At 40.8% G+C, this 12,876-nt stretch overlaps 1 protein-coding gene across 2 annotated transcripts in view; it reads left to right on the top strand.

The window, feature by feature from the left end:
* Nucleotides 1-2,011: 2,011 nt before the first annotated feature.
* large1 (LARGE xylosyl- and glucuronyltransferase 1) overlaps nt 2,012-12,876 on the top strand; it is a 26,092-nt gene continuing 15,227 nt past the window's right edge. Inside the window, exons 1-2 of one of the 2 annotated variants that reach the window (XM_024263303.2) lie at nt 2,012-2,283; nt 7,680-7,856. In XM_024263303.2, the coding sequence (XP_024119071.1) occupies nt 7,751-7,856 (106 nt within the window). In that variant the 5' untranslated portion in view covers nt 2,012-2,283; nt 7,680-7,750. Of the gene's footprint in view, nt 2,379-7,679; nt 7,857-12,876 lie in introns of both variants that reach the window. The other variant, XM_024263304.2, reaches the window with a different exon arrangement.

Raw genomic sequence — 12,876 nt, 5'->3', positions numbered from 1 at the left:
ATGAAGAAAAACTCAGCTAACAACGTCCCTTTGTTGTTCAGTGCACTTGTTGAAGTGATTTGTATTGGTCCAGTATGATCTTTTATAATATGGATTTATTCCGTTCTGATCTATCTAATGTTTAAACATTGCTTTTCTTCTTAAGGATGAGAATAGCTCTGCTATTACTCTGTTTATCTTGGTTCTTTTCTGTAGACTCTTTTTGTTCTCAGACTTGAGGTTATCAGCTGTACAATAACAGATTATTTTGTTCTGTGTTTATCAATGTGCAGCAAAGGGAAATATCTTGCCCATCCAGGTGTATCTTTTTACTGCTTAGAAACCTGCTGTTCTGGTGTTTGTAACTCTTCAGGTGGACCTATTTTCCAGAACTGCTGTTGCTTGTCCTGCTCTGTCCTTTGCTCTTGAACCCACAGGAGTATACAACATACTTCCAACACACAGCGTTCATTTTTGTCTCTAGTCTAGAACAGGGATGGGCAAACTACGGCTTTATGTGGCCTGTTAAACATTTTAATCTTAAATAATGTTTTATTTCCCCTGTAAATCTGGTGTGTCATAGATGCTACATAACTAATACTTTGACTTTTGTCTAAGGGTGCAGACAATTATTCTGTATTCATGAGCTGTTGTGGTTTTTCCGTTTCCTGTGTGTTTTTGAGCCGAAAAGTCATTTTTCCGATCATTACATCAAAATGCAGCAGCTTGAATTTTTTTCTGCAGGACATCAATCGTGCAAGTGGCATTGAAATGAGAGCAAAAGCCGCGCATTTTGAAATAAAAACCCCAAATATTGTCTTTTAGAGTATATATAATAATTTTAAATCAAAATGAAAACATGTTTTCATCCAGATTCTTTGTTATTTCCTTCTCTTATTGGGGGATTTACCAAAACACTCGAAGCATCTGCTCCTGCCCCCTCCCTTTTGTCAAATTTTAGAACCTTCTGTGGCCCACAAGTCTAAATGTTTGCCCGAGCTTCTTGAATTTCCATGACCTCAGTCAGTCATCAACATCTTCAGTGACATTTGTAATTCTTTGACCCACTCACATCTGTTAAGAAATCAACCCATCAGAAAACCTCAGTATTTTCTTCAAATATTAAACAAAAAATAAAATAAATATACGCTAGAAAACACTCAACAGGGTTAAGTGGATTCTGAAACTTTCCTGATAAAGGAGTTTTTCTAGAAACATTTCATGGAGATTTTTTGTTTCTAGGACACATGTCAAAGTCAAGGCCCCAGGGCCGAATCCGTCCCTCCAGTTAATTCTATCTGTCCCTCCAGATCATTTTATTTTATTGTCATTAATGATGTTATCTTGTTCTTAAAACTTGTTGAAATAAGAACAAGTATATATATATATGTTTATGGAAAGTAAAATATTGAAAGTTATTTAAGGTTTAAGTTGACTTATTCTGGAATAATATTCCTGTATTTTTATAAATCATAATTATGATAAAAAGCTACCTTTTAAAAAATTGGCATTCTGATAGATTTTTGGACTATTTCGGTATTTCCTAAGATTTTTTAGGCACTTTTGGAGTCTGACTAATATTTCAGCAACATGCTAGCTGTTTTGGCTAATTTAGGCTTTTTTAGGTTTTTTAGGCTAATTTGGCATTTAGCTAATATTTTAGCTTGCCATCAGCTTCAGTGATTTCAGCTTACAGCATTCACACTGTGTTAAAAGTTATGGTATAATAAATGTTTAAAAAGTTATGGTTTAAAGTTTTTATATTTTAGTTTTAGTGTAGTCAATAAATGTTTATTCTTTTCGGCCCACGATATAAGGAATGTTTTGGATTTTGGCCCCTGTGTGTTTGAGTTTGACACCTGTCTTCTAGGAGAACATGTTGGACAGAGAGGTGGGGCTCTGGGGGCCGGGGTGGTTGGACCGCAGAGTGAGCGTGGACGGCCCTGAGCTCCGGTCCGCTGATCCGCTCCGTTTGCTCCTTCCCGCCGGTCTGCTCCGGCTCCGGGATTGGCTGCAGCCCGTTAGTCGGGGAAAGGGAGCTGTTGTGAAGGCTGCGAGACACAGGCTGGATCCGGCCGGCGGCGGAGGCTCGAAAACACTCTTTACCGAGGGTTCGGTTACCCCCCCGGGTCACTCCGGCCACGGTGATCCGGACAGCCGCTTCTTTGGCTGGAGTTCAGCCCCAGATCCCCGGTCCAGCCGGTACCGCGGAGGACGAGCAGCCGAAAGACCGAGGAGACCCCGAGCCGCGCGGCTGTTCCGACCGACGACACCATCGGCGGCGCGAGCCGCGCGCGGCCTGAGGTGTGTCTGAGCCCGCCGAAGCCCCGCGCGCTCGCGGAGAATACTCAGCCCGCTGCGACGTCAGGGACCCGCGTGCGTTTGTCCAGCAGGCCGCCGTAAGCTCACACACACACGCGCGCGCGCTTGTGTCTGCAGCGGTCCAGGCGCGTGCTCGCCGCTGCTTGAAACCGTTCGTGCCAGGTGTCAGCGTGCGCGTGTCGGTGCGGGTTTCTCATCCGAGCAGCGCGTGACACATTGTTGCACGCGGCGACCCCCGCTGTAGCGGTCAGCGGGGAGTAACGCGTTACAATTACTGAAGTAACTTTTTAAAAACAGAACCGTTACTGCTCCACACTTTCTGGGGACATTTGCTTTAGTTACTTTTCTCTGTCTCGTTACAGTGGGTCGTTGTCACGTGCAGACTGTAAACAAACGTTCTATTTCTCCTGCTTCATTACAATAGTTGTGTTTAGTTCCTTACAGGTCTGTAGTTTAGTGTTGGCTCCATAAATTTAAGAGTTAATCTGATTTAAGCTGTCACTGTTCTAATAGTATTAATACACAGTACTAATACTTTCCTGTGGACACGTTTAGAGGAGGAACAGTGAGGATGACGGTGAAAGGATGCTGAGGTTGGACCAAAGAGGAGGTTCATGGATGGAGAGCAGGATGACATGAGGGTGGAGGGAGTGATTTAGGAGGATGTAGTGGAGAGGGTTAGAAGGTATGATTCATCTCTGAGGCCCATGAAGAGAAGGCTCAAAGGAGAAGACTCTGGACTCTGGGTCTTTAGGAGCAACGTGGTTTTTGTTTTGAGAAAGCTGCCTCCTTCAGACAGTTGGAATATCAACTAGAGCTGCCACAATTAGTCGACTAATCAACTTTTAAAGTAGTCGACAACTAATTTGAGAGTCGATTACTTTATATAATATGGAGTTAGAGTGTAGTAAAGTTGAAAGTTATGACGACATTCCTCTAGCTTTTTGGACTATTTTGTCATTTATTACGTTTTTTCAGGTTATTTTGGAGTTTTGCTAAAATTTCAGCTACATGTTAGCTGTTTTGGCCGACTTAGGTTTTTTTTCTAATTTCGCATTTAACTAATATTTTAGCTGGCTATCAGCTTCAGCATTTTCAGCTATCATCTTCAGCCTTTTCAACTATTAGCTTCAGCGATTTCAGCTATTAGCTTAAGTGATTTCAGCTATTAGCTTTAACGATTTCAGCTATTAGCTTAAGTGATTTCAGCTATTAGCTTTAACGATTTCAGCTATTAGCTTCAGCGATTTCAGCTATTAGCTTTAACGATCTCAGCTATTAACTTCAGAGATTTCTGTCATTAGCTTCAGCGATTTCAGCTATCGGCTTCAGAGTTTTCAGCTATAAGTTTCATCGTTTTCAGCTATTAGCTTTAGTGATTTCAGCTATTAGCTTCAGCGTTTTCAGCTATCAGCTTTAGAGTTTTCAACTATTAGCTTCAGTGATTTCAGCTTCAGAATTTCGGCTATTAGCTTCAGTGTTTTCAGCTAATAAGTTCAGCGATCTCAGCTATTAGCTTCAGAGATTCAGCTATAAGCTTCAGGGTTTTCAGCTGTTAGCTTTAGTGATTTTAGCTACTAGCCTCAATGATTTCAGCTATCAATTTCAGCATCTTCAGCTGCCTAGTTTAAAGTTAGTTTAAAGTTAAGATGTCTGTTTTATATCCAGTTTGCCCATGACCCGATTATTCGAATAATCTGAAAAAAATAATCAATGTTTAGTCGACTGTTAAAATAATCGTTTGTGGCAGCACTAATATCAACATTTGAAGGATGAAGCTTGAAACTTTTTAACATAATTATGAATAATAAAAAGGCAGGAATGTTTTTCCAGAAATAATCAATGAAAAAATTTAATACATTTTATTATTTTACTCTCCTTAAAAATATATTTAGTCAGGATTCTAAAAGTTAGAAATGAGCACAAGATACCATCGGGCCATTAATTACAATAAAACAAAATGATCCGGCCCCTGGACCTATGATCGTAGCTCTACAAAATAAGGCTATATTTCAGGTTTTTTGTCTTTGTTGTTGTCATCGTTTTCTATCAGAGACCTGAGGATATTGGCTTCATGATAAAGTTGGATTTGTGTTGGACTGATAGACGGGTCGCGACCCCTCTGCTGCTCTGTGGTTGCTTCTGGCTGTAGTGCTCATTGTTTCACTACAGGTTGCTGAGGGGGCCGGATTATCAGGAGGTGGAACTGGATTGGCAGATTTTTGTATTTGTTTCCTGGGGGGCCAAAGAGGATTAGGCAGATGAGCCCTCAGAATGATGGTGCGCCTTCTGCTGCTCCGCTCACTGAGGCGTGCACCATGACTCTGAATGTTCGGAAAAAACCTCATCTGACCAAACGCCAGAGTCTCATCGTCTTATGAACATCAAAACTGTCAAGTTATCCAACATTATTCTGCCTTTTTAAAACTAAGATTGAACGTTAGTTGCCTGATTTGAATGTTGTAGAAGTTATTGGTTGCAGTTTGGTTAATATTGTGGTTTTACTCTGAGACATTTTTATACAGGGGTGTTACATAAGTGAAGCTTCAGAGCAGATGTGTCAAACTCAATCGCACGAGGGGCAAAAATCCAAAACCCACCTTAGGATAAACAGGATAAACATGTAGTGAACACGCTAAAACAACATTTTTAAAACTTTAAAACCGTAACTTTTTAACATGATAATGAACTACATACATGGGATTACCTGCAATAATGCTAGTGTTAATACTGTATGGTGAATTTGGCTGATGAAGATGCTAGTGCTGATAGATGAAGATGCTGAAATTGATAGCTAAAAATTTTGAAGCTAATAGCCAGCTAAAATATTAGCAAAATGGCAAATTAAAAAACAAAAACAAAATAAACTAGGTTAGCCAAAACAGCTAGCATGTAGCTGGAAAAAATAGCTGAACTTAGAAATATTAAAAACATTGGGAAAAAAGCCTTATTTGCCAAATAGCTAGCATGAGCTGAAATATTAGCTTAACTCCAAAATAGCCTAAAAAGTCTTAGTAAATGCCAAAGTAGTCCAAAAAGCTAGCAGAATGACAATTTTTACAACCTTAAAACCGTAACTTTTTATCATAATTCTGAATAATAAAAAGGCAGGAATAATATTTCAGAATAAATCAACTTAAACCTTAAATAACTTTCAATATTTCACTATCCATAAAAATATATTTAGTCAAAATTAGACAAGTTAAAAAAAAAGACCCAAGATAACATCGGGCCATTAATAGCAATAAAATAAAATGATCTGGAGGGCCTGATAGAATTACCCTGAGGGCCGGATCTGGGGTGTATGAATTTCCAATAATTTTAAGCCGCCATCTTTTCTGCAACCAGGTCCCACTCTTAGCACTTCTGTGTTTTGAAAAGGATGCTATGGGTTTGGACATCTGGTCATGTGTCCTGACGTTTCTTAGACGAGATGTTTCAGTGGTGTCCTGCTGGAAGAGGCCCGGTGGACCAGTGTTGTGAGGGGGTTCTGCATGGAATGTTCCCTCACATCATTTAGCGTTTAGCTCACAGCGTTGGAGATTAAACCCAGCTGAACCATCAGCTAATTTCACATTTACATGAGCAGCTGTGGAGGGTAGGATGAACCTCTCAGCTCTTAGAGGCTTCCTCAGCTTTAATAGCATTAGTTGTCAGACGTCTGGGTGTGGGGAGATTTGCTGGCATTTACAGGAAAGCTAAACGGCACATGGAAATGCAAACAGGCTGGTCTCATTGTTTGTCTCGTCTCGGATCTACAGATTAGAAATAGTTTTGTGTTGGTTGGTCCTGTGAGAGCTGCTGCTGCTGTTGCTGCTGCTGCTGCTGCTGCTGCTGCTGCTGCTCTGGGAGCATCTTCTTTTTAAAGGACCCATGGAGAACATTAGATTTCCTGCAGACAAAGACTTTAGCGGGAACATTTTTACTACAGTTTGAATGTATTTGACACCAGAGGAGCAGAACACTGATGTGACTGTCTGACCTTTAAACGTGTCACTGATGAAGAGGAGATGTGAAGATAGCATGTCGCCTGCAGCTGAAGACGGATGCTGCTGCTGGAGACGTCCATCACAACATCTCAGTCTGGAGAGTGCTGAGCCTGCCTTCATGGATGGATGGAGGGAAGGAGGGATGAAACGATGGATAAATGGATAAAATGATGGATGGATGGATGGATGGATGAAACGATGGATGGATAGAGGAATGGAGGAAGGAAGGGACGGATGGATTGATCGAAGGATGAGACGATGGATAGATGAGGGAAGGAGGGATGGATGGATAAATGGATGGAGAGATGGACGAAACGATGGAGGGATGGATGGAGGGAGGGATGGAATGATGGCTGGGTGGATGGATGGATGGATGGATGGATGAATGAAACAATGAATGGAGGGAAGGATTGATGGATGAAATCATGGATGGATGGATGGACAGAGGGATAGATGGATGGACAGAGGTAGGTAGGGATAGATGGATGAATTAAACGATAAATGGATATAGGGAGGGAGGGATGGATGGAGGGATGGATGGAGGGATGGATGACACAATGGATGGATGAATAGATGGAATGATGGAGGGATGGATAAAATTGTGGATGGATGGATGAATGGATGAGGGATGGATAGAGGGATAAGGGAAGGAGGGATGGTAGGATTAATGAAACGATGAATGGAGGGAAGGATTGATGGATGAAATCATGGATGGATGGATGGACAGAGGGATAGATGGATGGACAGAGGTAGGTAGGGATAGATGGATGAATTAAACGATAAATGGATATAGGGAGGGATGGATGGAGGGATGGATGAATGAATGAATGACACAATGGATGGATGAATAGATGGAATGATGGAGGGATGGATAAAATTGTGGATGGATGGATGGATGAATGGATGAGGGATGGATAGAGGGATGAGGGAAGGAGGGATGGTAGGATTAATGAAACGATGGTGCTGTTTTGGCTAATTTAGGCTTTTTTTATTTTTTAGGCTTTTTTAGAGTCAGGCTAATATTTACATGCTAGCTATTTTGGCTAATTTAGGCTTTTTAAACGTTTTTTATGCTGTTTTGAAGTTAGTCTAATACTTACACACTAGCTATTATGGCTTATTTAGGCTTCTTTCAGTTTTTTAGGCTATTTTGAAGTTTAGCTATTTTTTCAGCTACATGCTAGCTGTTTTGGCTAACCAAGTTTTTCTTTTATTTTTTTAGCCTAATTTGGCATTAAGCTAATATTTTAGCTGGCTATCAGCTTCAACGTTTTCAGCTGTTAACTTCAGTGAATTCCACTATCAACTTCACCTATTTTGTAATAATGCAAGTCTCTGCTTTAGTCTTTGGAGAAAAACTGTAACCTTCTCCCCCCTCCACCCCCACAGAGCCATGAATCTGCCCGCTGTGCAGCTGCTGCCAACATAGCTGTCCGCTGACCTCCAGCTAGCAGCCGAGGATGCTGGGAATGTGTCGCGGACGCAGGAAGTTCCTGGCAGCCTTTCTGGCCCTGCTCTTCATCCCAGCTCTCACCTGGCTGTACCTGTCAGCAGGGGGGTTTCAAGGTAAGCAGATGTGAGGGCGGCAGGAGACGCAGCTGATGGTTAGAGCTCAACAGACTGGAATCAGGAAGCTCCTCTTCACACCTTTCTGTGGAAAGATTTTTGAACAAAGAGCGTTTGTCTTTGCTGGTTTGGATACTTTGAAGCACACGTGTCAAAGTCAAGGCCCGGGGGCCGGATCTGGCCCTATGGGTAATCATATCCGGCCCTTCAGATCAATTTATTTTATTCTTATTAATGACCCGATGTTATCTTGTGCTCATTTCTAACTTGTGTTATTTTGACAAAATATATTTTTATTGAGAGTAAAATATTGAAAGTTATTTAAGGTTTAAGTTAATTTATTCTGGAATAATATTCCTGCCTTTTTATTATTAATAATTATGTTAAAAAGTTGCAGTTTTAAAGTTTTAAACATTTTGTTTTAGAGTGTTCAATAAATGTTTATCCTGTTCGGACGCGACCTAAGATGTGTTTTGGATTTTGGTCCCTTGTGTGATTGATTTTGACACCCCTGATTTAAAGACTGACTGATTAATTTGTGTTTTATCATGTTCTTGATGAGTGCAGAAGTCGCTGCCTCACAGCAGCAGTTTCAGGATTTTTGCTCCTCCAGGTTTCTGCAGAAATCCTTCATGAACCAGGAATCTGAAAAATACGAGAAAAAACAACCATTTCTGTTTTTGCATCGCTTTAGACCAGGGGTCTCAAACTGGTGGCCCATAAGTTGATAAGTTGATACTTTGCGGCCCCCGCCTTAGTATAAAAGTTCATTGTCTACCAAGTAATGTCTTCTTTACGTCCACGCTTCTTTTCTTGTCAGAAAAGTCCTTAGCAACAGTTGCTAGCGTCGTTAGCTCCTGTCGTTTCACAGGACACTCAGAAGATATGGCTTAGTCGTACATAGATGTGAACAATAAACTTGTCCAGTAGACATAGATAATGGACCAAAGATGTAGACAGTGGACGCAAAAACATATTTTTGGCACAAATGGGACCCCATACTGCCCAGCCTCAGCCAGACTCTGCCTTCAGTGGCCCCAAGGTAACTTGAGTTTGAGAACCCTGATTTAGAACGTGAGCGTTGAATCCACACATCACGACTGCAAGCTGATCATCTATCAGGAGAAAGGGAAGTGTAAAGTCCTGAGGGAAGCAGGAAGTGTCCCTGCAGAAAGCAGCTGCTGCCGCGGTCATTAGCATTCGCCTCGTGCTCCTGAGAGACGGCTGCCTGTCCCTGCAGGCCTCTCTGTGTCTGATGCCTGCGCCTCCCGTCACTCCTCTCCAAGAGAGTCTGCATGGTCGATGAGGAGCTTTCTGGGGCGCTTCAGGGCTCAGGCCACCACAGACACTCCAAAGGCTAAAACTCAGAATGGACAGTCCTCATATTGGACCAGGTGGAAGACGTCTTTATTCATGGAGAAGCTGTCTCCTTCCTCATTTGAAATCTCCTTCTTCAGTTTTAAGGTTCAGAAGTTAAAATGTCAATAAGAAAATAGGGACCAAACATTCTGCTTTTGTCGTCCTGTGTCCGCTTTTGTTGTTGCGCCTTTGCTTTTGTCGTCCTGTTTTTGGTTTTGTCTTTATGCTTCCACTTTTGTCTTCCTGCTTTAACTTTTGTGGTTGTGCTTCCGCTTTTTTCATCGTGCTTCCACTTTTGTTGTTGTGCCTCTGCTTTTGTCATCATGCTTCTGCTTTTCTCATCGTGCTTTTTTGTCGTCATGCTTCCACTTTTGCCGTCATGCTTCCGCTTTTGTCGTCCTGGTTCCACTTTTGCCGTCATGCTTCTACTTTTGTCGTCCTGCTTCCACTTTTGTCGTTGTGCCTCTGCTTTTGTCATCATGCTTCTGCTTTTCTCATTGTGATTTTTTTGTCGTCCTGGTTCCACTTTTGCCATCATGCTTCCACATTTGTTGTTGTGCCTCTGCTTTTGTCATCATGCTTCTGCTTTTGTCGTCCTGCTTCCACTTTTGTCATCAGGCTTCTGCTTTTCTCATCTGGATTTTTTGTTGTCATGCTTCCACTTTTGTCGGCATGCTTCCAGTTTTGTTGTCATGCTTCAAATTTTGTCGGCATGCTTCCAGTTTTGTTGTCATGCTTCCACTTTTTCTCATCATGTTTTTTTCTCGTCATGCTTCCACTTTGTCGTTGTGCCTCTGCTTTTCTCATCGCGCTTTTTTGTCGTCCAGCTTCCGCTTTTGTCGTCATGCTTCCGTTTTTGTCGTTGTCCCTCCGCTTTTGTCATTGTTCCTCTGATATTGTTGTTATTCTTCTACTTTTGTCATCATGTTTCTGCTTTTCTCATCGTGCTGTTGTGTTGTCCTGCTCCCGCTTTTGTCATCCTGCTTTCGTTTTTGTTGTAATGCTTCCGCTTTTGTCGTTGTTCCTCCGGCATTGTTGTTATTCTTCTGTTTTTGTCATCATGCTTCCTCTTTTGTTGTTGTGATTCCACTTTTGTTGTTGTGTTGTGGCGTTTGCATTTATGTAAGCTGTGTTTGTCACTGTAGCTAATAGAAAAGACTGGTCTACATGTGATGCTATGCTCACACCGGACGTTTGAGTGACCGCTAACAATGTAAAGTCCATGTATGTATGCGTTCCTGGCTTCTGCGTTCAAACTCTCTCGATCATAGGTCGCTACGTATGTTTTTATGTCTGTTTTTGGGCTCTACGTATAAAACACACGACCTTTGAATGCACTCTGAAAGCTAACCCAGTTGAACGGATTTGGTAGTGACCTATAGGTGGCGTTCTTTTCAGAACACGGAAGTACCAACCGTTTAAAATTGATCAGGCATGAAAATTAATAATTGCACTTTGTGTCCGTCTGGAATTCTATGACACCAAGTCTTTCATATATTGGAATAGAGCTGTGAAACGATAAGCCTGGAGCAGAATGACAACAGACCAGTGTAAAAGCAATGTGCTGAAAGCGCGTTCAAGAATGGACCTTCAGAGAGTTCCATGTTAATCCAAACATGACATTTTTGATAGGATCTGGTCTGGTGTACTTTTTTTTCCTGCAGCTGTAAAACTGTTTTGATAGGAAACATGAAAAGTCATTTCATGCTCTACAGCCTCAGGTCCGTGTTTTATTCTGCTAGATCTTACAAGTCTGAAATTCTCTTCATTTGAATGGCAGATTTTAAAACACAACAGAAGGACTGCAGAAAATGATTCACTCTTGTAGGAAAAAAACTAAAATCGTGGTGAGAAAAGCTTGAATCATTTATATATATTTGTTGCATACATTGAGAGCAGTTCATACGAGGTTCCATGAAGACAGAGAGAATGCTCTGTGGGAAAGAGGAGGAGGAGCTAAAACAGCATAAGGGTGTAAAGAGATGGCAGCCTTGAGTCTGTTACCGTTGGCTGTATATGAGAACTGGACTGAGTGACCCCCCCCCTTTCCTATTTCTATAGAGTAATAAAAAGCTATTACTAATCATTCTTGCTCTGATATCTTTTTAACATGTTCCTGGTAATCCTCTTTTCTGTCACGCCTCAAACAAAAGTATTTGGTCTTGTGTTGAATGTTTGAAAATGTGACAAATTTTGTTCTGCCTGCGTTTAGGAGGGCTTCCAACAACCCTTCTGCTGATTGGCAGGAGGGGTTTCCAATAACTGCTTACTGACGATCTCACGTTCCGACATGTCAGTGTCTATACCGCAAAAGATTGGCGACTGAAATGACTTTATTTCGTTGAAACCAAACCGTGAAACGTCACACCCAATAGAGCAGGAGTGTCAAACTCAATCTCACAAGGGGCCAAAATCCAAAACACACCATAGGATAAACATTTAACTAATTTTAACTTTTTAACATAATTATATAAAAACTTTTTTTTACATAATTATAAACTACATAGCTGTAAGCTGAATTTGGCTGCTGAAGTTGCTGAAATTTATAACTGAAAACACTGAAGTTGATAGCTGAAACCGTTGAAGCTGATACCCTGCTAAAATATTAGCTAAATGCCAAATTAGCCTAAAAAACAAATAGAAAAAGACTGTAGGTTAGTCAAAACAGTTAGCATGTAGCTAACATATTAACTAATCTTCAAAATAGCCTAAAAAATCTTAGTAGATGTCAAAATAGTCCAAAAAGCAAGCAAAATGCAAATTTTTAAAACTTCAAAACCGCAACTTTTTTACATAAATATAAATAATAAAAAGGCAGGAATATTATTCCAGAATAAATCAACTTAAACCTTAAATAACTTTAAATATTTTACTCTCCATAAAAATATATTTTGTTAAAATTATATAAGTTAGAAATAAGCCTAAGATAATATCGGGTCATTAATAACAATAAAATAAAACAATATAATTAGCCGGAGGGCCAGATCCGGCCCCTGGGCCTTGACGTAGACACATGTGCAATAGAGTCATTGGTCTTTACTGTGAGAACCAGAACTCTAACATGAAGGTCTTTGTGGTTCTTATCCAAACCTGTAGAGCAGATTTCTGCCCTTGACTTACTAACCGGGAGGACGAACCCTGAACCCAAACTGGAATAGGAACTCAACTTCAGTATTCTCTAAATCATGGAGGTGTTAAAGAGCCGTTGTATCTGCAGGTTTCCAGACATGAGTGCTCTACTCACAGTCAGAGATGGCAGTACGGGGTACGATAGAAAGGAAGCAGGAATGAGATTTTTGGTCCCCACTCCCACAGATAAACATTATTTAACCAGCAAATCAACACTCGGCTTAGAGAAACCACATGATGGGCCTTGTAACCATTGAGAACCTATTCACTCTTGTTTTTTCAGTGGTTATGAGGGCATTTTACTATCAGTAAAGAAACGATTCGATTCACACGAGCACGTTAGATCTTCTCAATTCAATGCAATTTAATTCAATTTTGAGTATACACAGTTTACACATTTAGACACGTTTCCTTAGAAATACATGTTTTTAATATATTTCTATTAATCTGATCCAGTTCACATACTGTTGTAACAATTCACTAGGATCACTAGCGAGTTACTAAAAAAATAAACACTCAAAAGGGTTAAGCA

Source organism: Oryzias melastigma, unplaced genomic scaffold (genome assembly GCF_002922805.2).
Source record: "Oryzias melastigma strain HK-1 unplaced genomic scaffold, ASM292280v2 sc00308, whole genome shotgun sequence".
Classification (NCBI taxonomy): Eukaryota; Metazoa; Chordata; class Actinopteri; order Beloniformes; family Adrianichthyidae; genus Oryzias; species Oryzias melastigma.
The sequence above is the reverse complement of the archived record's forward strand: the minus strand, read 5'-3'. Positions and strand labels throughout refer to the sequence as shown.